Source organism: Pistacia vera, unplaced genomic scaffold, assembly GCF_008641045.1.
Source record: "Pistacia vera cultivar Batoury unplaced genomic scaffold, PisVer_v2 Contig93, whole genome shotgun sequence".
In the NCBI taxonomy this organism is placed as follows: domain Eukaryota; kingdom Viridiplantae; phylum Streptophyta; class Magnoliopsida; order Sapindales; family Anacardiaceae; genus Pistacia; species Pistacia vera.
The window spans coordinates 115,512-134,095 of NW_022196812.1; the positions used below are offsets into that span (position 1 = coordinate 115,512).

Here is an 18,584-nt window from a genome sequence, read left to right on the forward strand (position 1 = left end):
TAAAAAAATCAATTTTTTTATGAGAATTATTTCATTATAACAATTTATATCACGTAATATCTCAAATATGGATTAAAAATATGATCAATTCTTAATTGATTACGGTCTTAAACAAACATATTTTTTAGATCATCTTTTTATTTTATTTTATTTTCGTATAAGTATATATGGTCAAGATTTGTGTCTTTTTTTTTTCACCTCTACCATTCTCTTACAATCATAATGCATTAATCATATTTTCTTTTTTTTTTTCACCTCTATTATTCTCTTACAATCATAATGCATTAATCATATTTTCTTTTTCCGGCTAGAAGTAAATGACAAATGAGTAAATTTAAACAGTAGTCTACTGCTACTGACGATAAGCTTGTCACATCACAACCAAAAATTTCCCGAAGAAAGATTTTGTACTCTTGTGGGATGACCTAACTCATGAAAAGATAGCTCATGGGAGAGACTAAGCTATAATTAAATTATATAATGCTTAATCTATCTCCATAGTCCATCCATCTCAGTGGCTTAATTAGAAAGAGCAAGGTCCTTGTCTTCCATTAGGAGCTAAACCATATTTTAATCAACCATTTAATAATAAGATTTTCGTGGTGTTTCCTTTTGTAGTTCTTTGTGTATCGAAAATTAGGTCTGCTGATCCAACATTATCTCATGCGCAAATTTTAGTGCAATTTTACGAAGTCCATTAACCAGATCACCATCCCATATAGCTCAACAAAGCTTCACCACACAAGAAACAACATTGCCACATAATTCAGCTTTTACCCCACCAAATATTTACACTAAAAACCTAGTATTTCAATACCCTGTATGCATATTTGTGGTGCCAAATTAACCAAAGCATATATATATAATCAAGTCAATGGTGTGAGGCTCTCTTTGTCTTTAGTGGCTAATATAGTCGCCCTGCTTGACCAAATTAGGTCATGATCTTCATAATTATTTTCTTTAAGATGGATCATGCCATATTCTTAGACCTTAGTGCTTGTGACATAATATAGTCCATCCTTAATCACAATCAAACATTTATATGGATCATAATCATGAACCCTTTTATATATATATGATCTTGTTATCATATATGACTTACTGTAAAAGAATTGATAACATACTGGTGATATATAAGTTTTCACTTCAATTAGTGAAATTTATAGTAGCTTTATTAAATTAGTGTAATGTTAAACCAAACATACTAGTTAGAGCTTTGATGTGAGATGTTAACATATTATTAGAGCCAAATATTTAAAGTTCGAATCTCCACATTCAATTGGATACATAAAATGAAAAAAAAAAAAAAAGAAAATCTCAATTTATGTGAGGAGACCTACTAAACTAATATAATGTTAAGAAATTTAGTGGGTGATAGCTTAATAGAATTTGAGTCGTTTCTGTGAACCAAAAGACACATACAAGGAAATAAGGATTTAGGTTGGACGATAACTTAACAGAATTTGATAACCGCTCCTGCTCCTATGAACCAAAGGACACATATGAAGGAGGAGAGATTTTGTCAATGGAGGGATGAGAAAATTTCTTAATTTATTATATAGTTTGAGTGCGCCAATGGGTTGATAGATATGTGAATGTAAACATGGATTAAAACAGGTCATTGCCAACCTGAACCAAGTGATGATATGCATCATTAAAATTGTTCGACGAAATGGATATCCCCATTAATTTGGTAACGACGTTGATGTGTTTATATCAAAACCTTAGTGGAATCTGACTCTTGGAAGACTTTAGAGTTAAATAAAAGAGAAAGAGAGACAATTGGAGACATGTCTGCAGCTGATAAGCAATCATATTATATAAAAAAAATGAACCTCGCCTTTTAGTTGAAAATGCATTACAATTTAGTGGTTATAGCGTGCGTAAGAAAACCTAATATTTCGCTTGTTGATAAGCCAGTTCATGCATATAAAGATTAATACGAGCAATAGCGTTTCAAAATCTCACAGAGTTGGTTTCTACTGAAATAATCAAAGATGAACTGTAATAAGTTTCACCTACTTTCTTTCTTTTTCTATGTGTAAATAAGCTTTATGTTGGAACTTGTTCGACCGCAAATTGGTTGAAATTGGAAATTTGATAAGAAATTCCATTTGCAAAAACTGATTTATGCACGCATTGCTAGCTAGCTGTGACCCACAAATTGATGAACAAATGGTCGTAATTTGTGTCATTTTTTTGTCTGTCTCTTTTTTTATTGGTTTGTGGGACAAGAAAGTAGTGTTAGGTCATGGTTAACAGTTGTATTGTATTGATTTTTCCCTGTGAATAAAGCCTTTTTCATAAATTTATAATATAACTTTGTACATGAAAGGTATCGGAAAGGCACTAAATTGATATTATTTGTAACGAGGGAAAACGTGATGAAAATGGAATAATTGGAATTGAAAGAACATATCTCTTCTGTCGTGAGCTGTATGTAGAATTCATTCATTCATCATCCATGATGATCGATACTGATGCTACAAAAAGAGTTTCATTTTGTGGTTCTAATTAAACGTCTGATCTATCTATCCAACTTGATGTACGTAGGCCAAAATTTCAATGGTGCTAGCTAACTCTGCCTCTCTCTCCCTAAAATGAATCCCTCTAATGGAAAAACTTTAAAACTAATATAATTCTACATTTATAAACTACTTCGAATAAATTCTTTGATACAAAATTACGTGCTGCACAGTAATATTGGATAAAAGGAACCACATAATTTATAATATCGCATCTCATTTTATAAAAAAAAAGTTTATATAATAAAATACGAATCAATTAAACAACAACAAAATTAGCACAAGAAGGAGGAAGAAAACTATATAATAAAATATCGTCATATTATTTTCTTCTTACATATGAACTTAGAAATACATTGCTTATCTATATTCAGCTTTTTAGTTGTTACATATTACATATTAAAATCAATCTAAATTATGAGTTTAGTTAATAGTCATTTTCAGTTCCTCTTTCACTCTTTTATTAATTTTTCTTTAATTTCATGGATAACGTGTTTAATCTAAATATACTTTTGAAACTTTTTCTTTTCTTCTAAAAATTGAGGGAGAGCTATTCATTAGTACAAAAATCTAGAATCAGCATAAATCATAAAGGAATTTATGCAAGAATATCTTAATTATATGGATATATAATTATTCACAAGATATATAGTAATGGATGGCCAGATTTTTCTTTTTTAGAACCTTTTTTGTTCAGTACTTTGGAAAAATAGAGAAAACTAACTAAAATTCAAAGTTTGGTTTTACAGTAAAAACTGTGTAAGAAAAAGAAATCATATGTTAATGGATGAAAGATAAAAGTGAAGAATTTATAAAGTTTGATGATCCAACACATCTAGAACTTATTATTTCTTTTCTTTTTTCTTTTTTTTTTTATTTTATCTATCGCACTATAAAGCAGCTTTTACCATAGTATCTATTACTATTGATTTTGTGAATTAATAAATATATAGATATATAGATGGCATTTGGGTTCGTGTGTATGGTGATTTCCCTGTACTTTCCCTATACTAAGTATATTATGTTGATGAATTAAAGAACCATTTTTGCGGCACTCTTTACTTCAAGTAACTGAGAATTTGGTTTATATGAAGGTATGGTAAAGATTAATTAAAGAGAATTAATAAAGTTATTTTCGCGATAAGGAAAGTGGGAAAAGAGTAAAGAGGAAGTGTCAAATCTTTGTTCGTTATATAGCAAAGGTTTAGTAAGCTTTAATTTGAGAGATTAAACAATTAATGGTGTATTAATAAAGTAGATGTCTTTATGTGTGAACTCAAAACAAAAAAAAAATTGTCCCAAATCCACAAAAGGGCAAAATATATCTTTTAATTTAGTCGGACTTTTCCTGAAAGTTCAATCATGGTGAATATTTGTGTCAAAAATTCTAACTATTGAGAGATCCTTATTCTGTTTCTGTGTGTGAGCTAATGCAATGTCGCTATAATTGGAAATTATTCTGCATCGAATTGCAACAGTTTTAGTGATTCTAACTATAAAGTCCTTTCGATGGGAAGAAAATAAAACCAAACACAGGAGACAATTGAGCTTATTATCTTTATCTTGTCACTGAGATGTGCATGCATGAACAAATTAAAGAATAAAATTGACTTCTTGTGGCAATGTGTCCTTCTCAATTAATTATAGATGGAGGCATAATATAATTAACTTATGGTGGGAATTTCAAATTACAGACCAAAATGCTTTATAGATATCTAGCTTATTGGAAACGGAAAAGAAATAGAGCATATTATATTTGGATGTGTCAAAGAATGTACTCTTACCAACTTGAGGTATAAAGACTTTAAACAAGTGTATTATTTGAGCTCATAATTCAATTAATATTCACACACTTTTTAATATATAGAACGCAGTAAATATGCCTCTAATTGTTGCCACAAAGGGTATTATTTTCTCAGGGAAATCAGCATATAACCCGATCCATATGGAATCATATCCTTCATAATAATAGAGCCGGAAAGTATATAAAGATGTTATAATGAAAAATCGAACATACGATTGATATTCATTCATTTTTTTTCCACATGAGAACAATATCCATTGTCACTCTAGAATCATCTTTTTTATTCCTTGGTAGAGGCTAAACCTTGTTCATAGTTTAAAATTTACCTTTCCTTGTAGAACACTATTTAAACTTTACTAATATATACATATTAATTACAGAAGACCTTTGACATTGCTGGTTGATTTACTGAAATTAGTTCATATAAAATTTTGTCTTTTAATATAGATTCTACAAGAAAAGTGGTTTTCCTCAACAAAATCCATTTAAGGCAGTCAAATTTGTCAAATCAGAAGAGTCTTTACATGAAGCAAGGCACTCAAAATTGTAGGAACCATTTAAGGTAGTGTCTCAAATATGTCAACTATCAAACAAATATACAAATGAGACTAATTAAGTATGGATATTACTGTTAGAGAGAGGGACCCCTAACCACTAAAGTCTTTGAGCAATAGTATTTTTTTTTTGTTATGTGCAAATTACATTTGCATATTTATTTTTGGATGATTTCGCCAAATGGGGTATCCTCCCTTAGCTTTATTATTTTGGATGATTTGGCAATGGGGTCTCCCTTGCTATCGTTTTCCTACAATCTCCGCCGTCCATCTCATCCTCCCCACCTCTATTTATAGTGCCACTCTCCCCTTGTTTTTCAAGTCCCAACTCTCTCTCTCTCTTCTTAGCTACTGATCACCACCTTCTTCTTAAATCTCTCATCTTCTGCATTACACTACCAAAAAATAAACATTTCTCTCTTTCAAGATTCATATCAATGGCTTGCTTAGAGGTGTGTAAGCAGGTAATTAGTCAAGCCTCTTCCAACCAGAAAGATGGAATTATTTGTATATATAGCATCATTTTTTTTGTTTCGATTATCCTTTTTACTTGCTGTTTTAGATAAGGAAAAAGAAGAAATAATACATTAGATTTTTGTTTTTTATTCTTCATGCATAGACTTTGATGATCCTTTCTTGCAATGCAATCATTTTATCAATATATATCATGATGATCGAAGAGTAATATATTTAATCTGCCATTTTTCTTTTTTTCTGTGTATAGGAGAAGTTCAAAGAAGAAGAAGAAGTTCGAACTCTCGACGGAACTATTGATTGGCATGGTCGCCCTGCAATCAGAGGAAAATCTGGAGGATGGTTCGCTGGAAATATCATCCTTTGTAAGCTCCGAATCAATCTTTTTTTTATTCTAACTCACTCCATTAATATAAATGATTCTAGTTTTGAATGTCAACTATACATGACTTGCTTTATAAAATATAGTTTTGAAATTTTCATGGTAAAATTAAAGACCTTCAACTTGACCCGTCGCTATCAAAAAGCCTGTGCTTTGTGTAGGTCCAGAATCAGGAGAAGTACTATTAGCTTCTGGTATTATGAAAGCAGTTGAACTCATAGCTAGGCATATATTTTTTTTTTGATCTCATTCTTATTGCTTAGTCCCAACAAGCTACCGAATTTCTTGTCACCACACACATATGATGTACTAAAATTAAAAAATTGATATTGGTTTGGGTGAGCACATGGCTTTATAGGGGGAGCAGTGAGAGAGATTTTCTGCAAATTTTTAACTTCGTTTTCGGTTCTTTAGATAAGCTATCACTATAGAATACGACAATTATCAATTAACCTAAGGGAATGTGTAACACTTGGAACTCAAAACCAAACCAAGTGTTCAACTCTTGTTGCATGTTGAGCTTTTTAGCCACCTGCAAATGGCCACGCCACCATGGCCACGTACGTACCCGCCACCATGCTTTAGAAAGAGAGAGAAAGAGAGAGAGGAGTTATTGGTTATGGAGTTTTGCTTATGAGAGTTGAGAGAGAGAGAGGGAGAGGGTTTGGATCCATTATGAGGAAGACTTTTCTGACACGTAATCACTGGCTTCACTTTGGATGATGTGGGTTCTTGCCAAGTGTCACCTGTGTTACGAAAATATCAAAAACAAAAACATAAACATCCCCCCTCGATAATATAATAGAACTTGATTTTGTGTTTTACTGTCATCTTAAAAAGTAACAAGATCATATAATATAATATTTTGAAGGAGAAATTAAACAAAGAAGGAAGCCTCAAATTAATGGAAAATCTACTATTTGGAAAGATTTCTTAGAGTAGTTAAATTCTTGATATCAGGTTTTGCTTTTCTTTTTGTTCTTCATCCTTGAATTCTAACAAAAGAGTTCAGTGTATATTACACATAAAGACAAACAAAGGCAACAGAAATTCATCAAAACATTTGCAAATTGAAATATAATATTAATTATTTCTACCATGTTTAAAACTAGAAACGGCTCTCTTCTCTTCTCTCTACCCATTTTTAATTTCTTTTGTATTATTTAAATTAAAAGAAAATATTGTACACATGTTGCTTGTCTTCTGTGTGGTTGTGGATATGCATGCGTGTGCACTATATGTAATTTGTTGGCCATTTAGGTATAGCAAAATAGTAATATATTAAAGGATTTTGAAGCTGAATTTAATTATTTATTTTTTTCCCTCTTTTATTTTTCTAGTGGGTTCATCAGGATGATAATCAATGAATGAACATCTTTCTCTAAATTTATTAGTTCAAGTGAGATTTTTATAGAGTATAGATATGATATTTATTTTAGTGGAAAGTAAAGGCAAAGAAGCAAAAGCATGATGATTTTTTCTCCTTTTTGTTGATATGTAGTTGGCCATTGACAAGAAAAATCATTAGTGGAAGAAGCAAGAAACAACCAACTTATATTTCTATTTGTTATGGACGTGCGTCATTTATCGATAAGCATGTGAATCAAGAAATCTCTTAAAATTTAAGTTGAAAAATAAAAAATAAAAAAAACTCAAGTCTCTGATCATGAACTTGTATTTCTATTTGTTGACAGTGAATCAAGGTTTGGCAACCCTGGCATTCTTTGGAGTTGGGGTGAACTTGGTGCTGTTTCTCACAAGAGTTTTGCAGCAAAACAATGCTGAGGCTGCTAACAATGTAAGCAAATGGACTGGAACTGTCTACATCTTCTCTCTTGTGGGTGCCTTCCTAAGTGACTCCTACTGGGGAAGATTCAAAACTTGTGCCATCTTTCAAGTCATATTTGTCATAGTAAGTGACTTTAACATTCAATCCTTTATGTTCCATTTTCCAGCAATGCAATTAACCTTTGAGACTCTGGATTATAATTGTATTTGTTTATTAATGGCAGGGGCTGGTTTCACTTTCACTGTCATCATACATTTTCTTGATCAGACCGAAAGGTTGTGGCGATGAGCAGACTCCATGCGGGTTGCATTCGAACTTGGAGATGGGGTTATTTTATCTCTCAATCTACCTTGTTGCTCTAGGAAATGGTGGATATCAGCCTAACATAGCCACATTTGGGGCTGATCAGTTTGATGAAGAGGACCCCAAGGAAGGGCAGTCAAAGGTGGCCTTCTTTAGCTACTTTTACTTGGCTTTGAACCTTGGTTCCCTCTTCTCCAACACCATATTGGGGTACTTTGAAGATGAAGGCATGTGGGCACTTGGATTCTGGGTTTCAGCTGGCTCCGCTCTTGCCGCATTGCTCTTGTTTCTTGGAGGAACAAAGAGGTATAGGCACTTCAAGCCAAGCGGCAACCCTCTCGCCAGGTTTTGCCAAGTCATTATTTCTGCAACTAAGAAATGGAGGGTTGAGATGCCTCCAAGAGCAGAGGATTTATACAATATCGACGGAACGGATTGTTCTATGGCTGGTAACAGGAAGATCCTTCACACGCATGGGTTCAAGTAAGTTCATAAAAATCATCATTTCTAAGAAATGAGAGCTATAATATTATGATAATCGGATAATAAGCTAACAATGAGTTCCATTTCAGGTTTCTTGATAGAGCAGCTTTTATCTCATCTAGAGATTTGGATGAGCAGAAGCCGGGTCAGTACAACCCCTGGCATCTCTGCCCCGTCACACAAGTAGAAGAAGTTAAATGCATACTGAGACTGATGCCAATTTGGCTCTGCACCATTCTCTACTCAGTAGTCTTTACACAAATGGCTTCTCTTTTTGTGGAGCAAGGTGCAGCCATGAAAACTACAGTGTCAAACTTCAGAATCCCACCTGCAAGCATGTCAAGCTTTGACATTCTCAGTGTGGCAGCTTTCATATTCCTTTACCGCCGAGTTCTGGATCCACTTGTGGGCAAGCTAAGAAAGAAGAACTCTAAAGGGCTAACCGAGCTTCAGAGAATGGGAATCGGCCTTGTTATAGCGATCATGGCAATGCTTGCAGCTGGGATTGTCGAGTGCTACAGACTGAAGTATGCCAACAAGGACTGCACACATTGCGAAGGTGCAAGCTCCTTGAGCATCTTTTGGCAAGTTCCACAGTACGCATTCATCGGGGCATCTGAAGTTTTCATGTATGTAGGTCAGCTGGAATTCTTCAATGCACAGGCCCCAGATGGGTTAAAGAGTTTCGGAAGTGCACTCTGTATGACATCAATCTCTCTGGGGAACTATGTAAGTAGCTTGCTATTGACAATGGTTGTGAAGATCTCAACCGTCGACCACATGCCCGGATGGATACCTGGAAACCTCAACAGGGGTCATCTAGACAGATTCTACTTCCTCTTAGCCGGCTTAACGACAATAGATTTGGTTGTGTATATCGCCTCTGCCAAGTGGTACAAGTGCATTAAGCTGGAAGGAAAATGTGGAGAAAGCAATGAGAAAGACAACTATGAAGTCTGATGTTATATAATAAACATCAGGCTGAAATGTTAAAGCCCTATTGTACCAACTTATATAATAAGAAGGGGGATGGGGGGGAAGCACAAACACTTTAAATTGGGATCTTTAAGAGCAAGAGAAACCTATTTTTTTCTCAAAGCTCCTCACTCAGTATGCAGTAAACCTGACTCCAAAGTGGTTCTTGGAGCCGGGTTGGGTAAAGGGCTGTGAAGAGGAGAGTGACATTTAGTAAAAGGTCATTTAGATCTTCCTCACTTTATTGTCGTTTGCTGGTTCTATTCCTTGCTGGAATGTTAACTTGCACTTTTAGGCAGTTCTTAATGTGATGAATAGCCTTTGTTTGTAATGTTAATTCCTGTATAAGAGAGCTCCTCTCTTGACTATTAATAGAAGCGCCCCTTTCCTCTGATATTTAGTTCCATTTTTAGCTCTTTTTCAAACCCATTTTTCACACACATTAGTATTGCCTACCTAAAATATCAGCATGCAAGACCAATTCATAACAAGGGACCTGAGGTGGAAATTTGGAGTTCGATCGAACCAAAAGGAAACAGATGTAATAATCAATATTTAGACTGCAAGAAGCCAACTACTGGGTTCTGATGCAGGCACATTAGGTTGGAATCAAATTAAATACAAAAGCATTCCTTGGTCATAGTAATTAGCAAATATCGTTAAAGACTGCAAGAGTAAAGAGAGGGGCGACAACAAAGAAAATGGATGGAAGAAATACAAATCTGGTCTTAGCATTCACAAACAGATAAAATTATAGCTCTGTTCAGAACATATCAGAAAACTGTAATCAATTCTGTGCTGTCAGTTGGCAGAGAAGTTTGATGATCCTCATAAATTAGTGAATTTCACGTTGATGAACGTACACAAAGATATAACTGATAATGTTGTGGCATGCCTCTGCGACATAATCCTATCAGTTTTATATTTCTTTCACAAAAGAATTTCCAACAAGTAATTAGTGTTTATGGTTCACAAAATCTTTAGAGAACTGTAATACTTCACACTTATAACAAGAAACTTCAAGACTTTTAATTAATATTTCAGTTAACCAGTATAACTTTGAAATAAAATCAGCCTTGAACCTTACGAACTTGAATATGATGAGTAGATTCTCGACGCCATATTGGCTGAGCTCCACTTTGGACAAGAGTAATGCGCCGTCCCTCCTCCAGTAGATCCTTATCCTAAAGCACAAGGAAAATACAAAAATGTTAAACCACATGAAGCAATGACCCAGTCGGAAAAAGAAGACAAATTATTATGTAAGCAAACCTTTAATAGCTTGATAGCTTGGGAGAAGGTCTCCTCTGCGTCATCTGAAAACTTCATATATATGGGCATGACACCTTGATAAAGTGCCAACCTCTGCTTAATTCTTTCTCTGTGAAGGGCACGAGAACATCATAAATCATCAGAGAAAGAAGACAAACTCTGATTTAGACAGAAAATAACAACCTAAACGAAAAAAATCACTTATTGCTGCTTGACCATTAATGTATTGTATGCCGAAACCAAGAAACTACTGAAAGGGGTTTCCCCATGAGACAACAAAAAACATTTTTTCAATAATAAGACAATATTTTATAAAAGGAAACAATTGCCAATGTGTTCAATATAATTATGTCTCGTTAATAATCTATAACACTCGCCTAAGTTGTCTCAAGACAAAAACTGTTAATACTGTTTTGACCTGAAGTTCCATGCAACTGCAACTTAAAGGCTGATTCTAATCAGAGAATGATATATGGATGAGACAACAATTTACAAGCATAAGAATCAGCCCACAAACAACTCATAATGGGTTATTAGGCTAATGTGCCAAAAACCTATGCCTCAAAGTCAGAATTTTAGATAACAGAGCACAGATAAGTAAGCCTTGCAAACCACCATATTTAAGAAATCAGATCCAGGAAACTTGAAAGAGTACTACTCCACATGAAACAATATCATTGGACTCACTCATTTGTGAAGGCAAATATTGTAGAGGAAGGCCGATAATGACTTAAACGAGTAGCCATGGATCCTGTTCTTGTGAAGACCATGATAGGCGTATTGAGAGTGTTAGCCATAGTTGTTGCATGCAAAGCAAACATTTCACCCATATTGCTCTGCAAAAGAATGTCCTCAGAGTGGTCAGATTATGAAAGGGGATACAGATGGAACTTCATTAAGTGTTTGGGAAATTGCAACTTTTGACAGAATTCCTTTTTTATTACTCTCATACCAGTATCAGCATTAAAAGTTCAAATAAAAAGGTGAAACAAACAACTTCATTAGCTTAACAAAAGCAGTCATTGACTTAAAATACAACAAATTCTTACCTTATATGCACTTGACTCGGTTGGAGGACTAATACTAATTGGTAGACTTGACTCAGTTCGCAATGCCACAGTATGCATAACTTTAACAGCTTTCAATGGATACCTTCAGTCACGTGGTAATAAAAAATTAGGAAAAAAAAAAAAAAAAGTTCTTTCTATAGATAAAAATCAATAAAGCCACTTTGCAAGCAGAATATAACATTAAGTCTTAAAGGAAGAATAATAAATATTTAGCATTAGAGCACTTAGAAAAACACAGTTTATGTATTAGTATAAATGGGAGCATAGTAACAATAACAATGACAATGGTAGTAACCAAAGTTGTAAAGATACCAAATATGAGCCAAGCTCACTTACTTTCCATGGGCAGTTTCACCAGAAAGCATGACTGCATCAGCACCCTCTCTTACTGCAATTGCTATGTCAGAAACTTCCGCCCTTGTTGGTGTAGGATGATTAATCATGCTTTCCAGCATGTTTGTTGCTACGATCACTGGTTTCTGCATACTGCGGCACCTTCTAATGATATCTTCCTGTTTGAATCATTAAGTCATTCAATTACAATGATGAATAGAAAACATACTAAACTTCTACAACCACTTTAGTCTTTTATCTCTCAAGAGCTTTTACTGAAGAATAGCTGACAACATATTTATCAATTTCATCATTTATTTCTTTACCAAATAAAGACACTGTAGATCAACTTAAGATTCATTAAGTAAATAAAAAGGATTTGATGTAGTTTTACTAACATGTATTTGGGTGAGTGTTGTACATATATGTAAGCATTTCAATCTTAGATGTATGATACCATAAAATTAATTACAAACCTAAGTAAGTAGTTAATCAAGTAGACAGATAAGCTGAACATATGATGGGATTTTGATACAAATTACAGCCAATTGATAGAGCATTGTGCAATAAATTTAGCATCAATTTACCTGCAATAATGGGACATCCTCAATTGGAAGTTCAGCTCCAAGGTCTCCACGAGCAACCATTGCCTATAAGGTTTAAGAAAAAAGTTAAAGACACAATTGGACATCATGATACCCAAAAACAGATGCTGAATAGTATTCATACACACATAATACACATGTAAATATAACTAACCCCATCAGATGCTATTATTGTTGAATGAAGATCTGAGAGCATTGGCAATTTCAGTTTTTACAATATAAATGAATACATAAAAAACAAATACAAAGACATCCATACATGTAATGCAGACATTAAATTGACATTACTATATGTCTGTAATGCTTAAGGAAGAGCAAAAATAAATTATAAAGGAACTTGTTAAGAATATCGAAACTAACCCCATCAGATGCTGATAATATTGAATGAAGGTTTGGTATAGAGTCGGCACTTTCAATTTTTACAATCACGTGAATATCCGCATTGCAACCTAAATTAGAGGTTTAAAACAGTTCAATCAGATATAGAGTGGAAAAGACAAATACAAACTATTATATTTGTTAATTCTATAACTGATGGGATATGATATAAGAACTTTACCTTTGAGATAATCTTTTAACTCATGGACCACTTTAGCATCCTTCACAAATGAGACGGCATAGAAATCAACTTGGTTGTCCACCCCAAACTTGATATCCTCCCAATCTTTGTCTATAAAAAGGCAGACACATTTACACTTGCTTCATACTTTCTAAATGAATATAAACAAAGAAGCAAAACTTCTTGTCAATATCATGAGAACGTAAACAGAGACAAACCTGTTATTGAAGGCAGAGTTGCACTTTTTCCACGGACATTCAAGTGACGTCTTGATTTTAGTTCACCACCATCAACCACCTCGCATTTAACTGTATCCTGTGTCTTTGACTTCACAGCTAATGACATCATTCCACCTAGTATATGGAACAGGAAACAACTGGTCATGTCTTGTGAACAAGTAAGCAAATTAGACTTGTGTGATGTATTTTATGAGAGGATATTTAAAAGCACTAAAAGTGTGATCTATGATCCTTAAGAACCATAAATTGAACACTCTTCAAACACGAGATCAAAGATTAAAGGAATAATGGGCTTGTTTTCCAGTACTTTCTATTTCTGTTCCCAAAAACATGTCAACAATAGAGTACACAAAATATACTTCTCATTTCTTCCAGAGTAGAACTATGAAAGATTAGGAAATTTTTTACCTCATATAAATTGAGATTTCATTGATAAGAAAGCACTAGAGTATCAAGTTTCTTTTATAACAAAAATATTTTTTTTCTGAATAGAACACACTTATTCTTGAGAAAACAACATATTACATCAAAGACAAAAAAGCTGGCCGAGCTATCAATTTTTGCCCATTTATGACCTCATTTAACAACTTGCAGTTAGCTCAGCAGCAAAATAACTTCAATCCACTAATATTGCTAATTCACATAACAATTTACCAAATAATCAATAAATAGAGAACTAAATGAAACACCAGAGAGTGCAGAAATTTAATCAACTCCATTACTCAATAATTTATTGGAATTGCATGCACTATAAAATATGTTTGATTTTCATTATTTCATTATTCTAATCGGTNAATAAATTTAGCATCAATTTACCTGCAATAATGGGACATCCTCAATTGGAAGTTCAGCTCCAAGGTCTCCACGAGCAACCATTGCCTATAAGGTTTAAGAAAAAGTTAAAGACACAATTGGACATCATGATACCCAAAAACAGATGCTGAATAGTATTCATACACACATAATACACATGTATATATAACTAACCCCATCAGATGCTGTTATTGTTGAATGAAGATCTGAGAGCATTGGCAATTTCAGTTTTTACAATATAAATGAATGCATAAAAAACATATACAAAGACATCCATATATGTAATGCAGACATTAAATTGACATTACTATATGTCTGTAATGCTTAAGGAAGAGCAAAAAGAAATTATAAAGGAACTTGTTAAGAATATCGAAACTAACCCCATCAGATGCTGATAATATTGAATGAAGGTTTGGTATAGAGTCGGCACTTTCAATTTTTACAATCACGTGAATATCCGCATTGCAACCTAAATTAGAGGTTTAAAACAGTTCAATCAGATATAGAGTGGAAAAGACAAATACAAACTATTATATTTGTTAATTCTATAACTGATGGGATATGGTATAAGAACTTTACCTTTGAGATAATCTTTTAACTCATGGACCACTTTAGCATCCTTCACAAATGAGACGGCATAGAAATCAACTTGGTTGTCCACCCCAAACTTGATATCCTCCCAATCTTTGTCTATAAAAAGGCAGACACATTTACACTTGCTTCATACTTTCTAAATGAATATAAACAAAGAAGCAAAACTTCTTGTCAATATCATGAGAACGTAAACAGAGACAAACCTGTTATTGAAGGCAGAGTTGCACTTTTTCCACGGACATTCAAGTGACGTCTTGATTTTAGTTCACCACCATCAACCACCTCGCATTTAACTGTATCCTGTGTCTTTGACTTCACAGCTAATGACATCATTCCACCTAGTATATGGAACAGGAAACAACTGGTCATGTCTTGTGAACAAGTAAGCAAATTAGACTTGTGTGATGTATTTTATGAGAGGATATTTAAAAGCACTAAAAGTGTGATCTATGATCCTTAAGAACCATAAATTGAACACTCTTCAAACACGAGATCAAAGATTAAAGGAATAATGGGCTTGTTTTCCAGTACTTTCTATTTCTGTTCCCAAAAACATGTCAACAATAGAGTACACAAAATATACTTCTCATTTCTTCCAGAGTAGAACTATGAAAGATTAGGAAATTTTTTACCTCATATAAATTGAGATTTCATTGATAAGAAAGCACTAGAGTATCAAGTTTCTTTTATAACAAAAATATTTTTTTTCTGAATAGAACACACTTATTCTTGAGAAAACAACATATTACATCAAAGACAAAAAATCTGGCCGAGCTATCAATTTTTGCCATTTATGACCTCATTTAACAACTTGCAGTTAGCTCAGCAGCAAAATAACTTCAATCCACTAATATTGCTACTTCACATAACAATTTACCAAATAATCAATAAATAGAGAACTAAATGAAACACCAGAGAGTGCAGAAATTTAATCAACTCCATTACTCAATGATTTATTGGAATTGCATGCACTATAAAATATGTTTGATTTTCATTATTTCATTATTCTAATCGGTCAAAAATCTCTTTCCACATTAATTCTCAAGTTGTTCTGAATTAGTTAATTCCCATTATACACCCAGAACATGAAAACAGAATTTCTATGAGATAAGAAAAAAACGGAGTCCAAACAAAATTGCATAAATCCAGGGGCAATAATATGCATCTTACTTAGTCCTTACCATCTACAAGTAGTATGTCTCCAACCTCTACATCATTCACAAAGTCGTCATAGTTCACACTAACAGTATCTTCCGTGCTGACGCCTCTTTTGATAGTGAAATTAAATTCCTGGCCCTCTTTCAATATGATTGGTTGAGGCACATCTCCACTTCTAACCTCAGGACCCTGCATTTGTGAAAATAAAGCATCGTATTCTAATTATCACTAATAAATAGTAGGTGTAAATAACAAATTCTGAGGAGATATATGATACAATTTGTGTAATTATATGCAATTCTTGCATCTCTTCCAATATATTACAATGTTGCATATGTGATATTTTGAATCAACTTCAATCACTTCAAACAATAAGCACATTGTAGCTCCACGTGCAACAACTATCAACATATAGTTTTTCACACTTCTAACACAATAGAAATGAATGGGTGAAGATCCCATAATAAATACCTTGGTGTCCAGCATTATGGCTATAACCTTATCTTCAAATTGAGAATTGTATTCTTTAACGAGATCAATAGTTTTCTGGTGTGATGCATGGTCTCCATGTGACATATTTAAGCGTGCCACATTCATTCCTGCTTCTGCCAGTTTCCATATCATTTCACGTGAGCTTGTGGAAGGCCCAATTGTACATACTATCTTTGTTTTTCTTTGAGCATTTGGACTTAAAACTGTCTCTCCCAGGGTGCGCTCACCATTCGGAAGCTCAAAATGAGATGTCAACTTTTCCTGAATCAGCCAAACACTTCAAGGTTGAAAACTGTAATAAACAGAACATTGTAAACTATCTAAATAGACAACATAATAGATACCATTTGTAGCACAACTGTAACAAGTACATTCCACTAGGAAATAGAAACCAGTGTTCTGGGCTGACCAAACATATCATTATTTAAGTTGGTGCAGTTTTATTAACTGAGATGAGATTTTCGAAGCAAGTCTAATTGACCTTAAAAGAAGCTCAGCTATGAAAGAGGAGTTTAGGAACAAATCATACCTTTTCTGGCATTTCTCTGATATGTTAGCAACATACAGGGCTTTAACTAAGAAACTATTAAAACAGAAAAGGAATGGATATTAAATATCTTTTCCACATGGTATTTTGTAAGAGTAATGCTATACTTACAAATAAATCTTACAAAAATCTCTATATAGACTGATGTGGCAAAAAATAAATAGAAGAGTGAATATAATGAGTTTGACTTTTTGTTTTACTCTTCTATTCATTTTTTACCACTTCACTTTGTATGAAAATCTTTGTAAAAGTTCTTTGTAAGTGTAGTATTATTGAATTTGTAACCACTAAATTATAAGCAATTGAACCATATTATGAGTTTTCCACATATGTAATGTGGTTAGTTTATTCCAATTTCAATAAAAGATTTCCTAATGAGTTGAAACACCCTTAGGAAAAAATTCTAGCCAAAAACCTTTTCTAAGCAATTAATGCAACTTGTGAATCAAGTTGGTTATCATAAGTCCTTTCTAATTCAGGAAAATGCTTCCAATACTTCTCTAGTTCGGCCAATCCATGTCTCAACAATTTCAAGCCTCAAATAATATAAAGCACCCAACTACACCAAATTGCATATTCATATACAGATCACCAAAGTTTATCAAGTTCTATTACAACTTCACAAACAACACAATTCCCTCCCAACCAAGAATACATTCAACTATCTTTAAACCAACAAAAACAAAATTAAAAAATCCATATATTATAAACAAGATTCATCCTATTAATTTATCAGTAGAACTACAAACTCGAACCAAAAAAACCTATATTGCATCTGCGTCAGGGGCAAAGGCAAAGGCAGAGGTAGAGCACAAAAAGTGAAGCTAACTACTTACTCATATACATTTAAACAAGAAGTTATTTAGAATCTTATTCTTAACAGTTGCAGACTTGAATTAAAAACAAAATCATAACGTAGTCATTAAAAACAAAGCTAAGTAACTAACCGGAGTTAAATGACCGTTATGAGAGGAAGAAATATTTTGCTGTTGATTGTCCTGAGTGATCCTCGTCGATCTAACGGAGAAGCTCTGCTTCTGAAGAGAACATCTCCTCCTCATTCTAGAATCAAATAACGAGACATCGCTCAAAGTCCTGGACGAAGAGAGCATACGATCCGTAGACATTCTTGTGCATATGTTATGAATCGTGGCCATTTGAAAATTAAATGAAACCGAAGTTTGTCAAGAAAGAGTAAGCAAAAGTTGAGAGAAGAGAAGCAGAGCAGAAGAAGAAGAAGAAGAAGAAGAAGAAGAAGAAGAAGAAACAGTAAAGTCGGCTAAGAGAGAGAGAGAGGGAGAGAGGAATGGAGATAGTTTGGAAAGAGACAAGTGGGTGTATGTGTACTGTGTGGTTAATTACGAGAGACAGTTGGAGGACTTCTTCTCTGCTCCTCTTCTGCATACTTCCAACTCCCACTCGCACCGTAGCTATTATATTTCATATATTTTTGCTAATTTATATATATTTTATTTTATAAGTTTTAAATTAAAACTTAGTGTCCAAATTATGTTCTATATTTTATGAAAAAAGTAATTATGTTATTTATAAATTATAATATAACACAAGCACATGTTTGCTTGTAATAATATAATAGATGGTGTTTTTCATAT

General features: G+C 33.5%; 2 protein-coding genes across 3 annotated transcripts; one reads left to right on the forward strand and one right to left on the reverse strand.

The window, feature by feature from the left end:
- The first annotated feature begins 5,216 nt into the window (after positions 1-5,216).
- LOC116120392 (protein NRT1/ PTR FAMILY 7.3) lies at positions 5,217-9,514 on the forward strand. The gene is made up of 5 exons (XM_031406346.1): positions 5,217-5,347; positions 5,608-5,722; positions 7,434-7,651; positions 7,752-8,314; positions 8,404-9,514. Exons 1-5 carry the CDS (start codon positions 5,321-5,323, stop codon positions 9,272-9,274), a joined length of 1,794 nt encoding a protein of 597 aa, XP_031262206.1. The 5' UTR covers positions 5,217-5,320; the 3' UTR covers positions 9,275-9,514.
- Positions 9,515-10,094: 580 nt separating this feature from the next.
- LOC116120382 (pyruvate kinase isozyme G, chloroplastic) lies at positions 10,095-18,189 on the reverse strand. Of its 2 annotated transcripts, XM_031406333.1 has the most exons (12): positions 17,919-18,189; positions 16,404-16,685; positions 15,956-16,121; positions 14,978-15,112; positions 14,760-14,870; positions 14,561-14,649; positions 14,184-14,246; positions 11,968-12,143; positions 11,611-11,713; positions 11,249-11,397; positions 10,562-10,670; positions 10,095-10,473 (listed from the first exon to the last, which is right to left on the reverse strand). In XM_031406333.1, the coding sequence occupies exons 1-12, from the start codon at positions 18,126-18,128 to the stop codon at positions 10,360-10,362; spliced, it is 1,707 nt and encodes a 568-aa protein (XP_031262193.1). In that variant the 5' UTR covers positions 18,129-18,189; the 3' UTR covers positions 10,095-10,359. The 2 variants fall into 2 exon arrangements, with proteins under 2 accessions (XP_031262193.1, XP_031262191.1); XM_031406331.1 differs by lacking the exon at positions 17,919-18,189 and having other exon boundaries at positions 16,404-16,702.
- Positions 18,190-18,584: the final 395 nt, after the last annotated feature.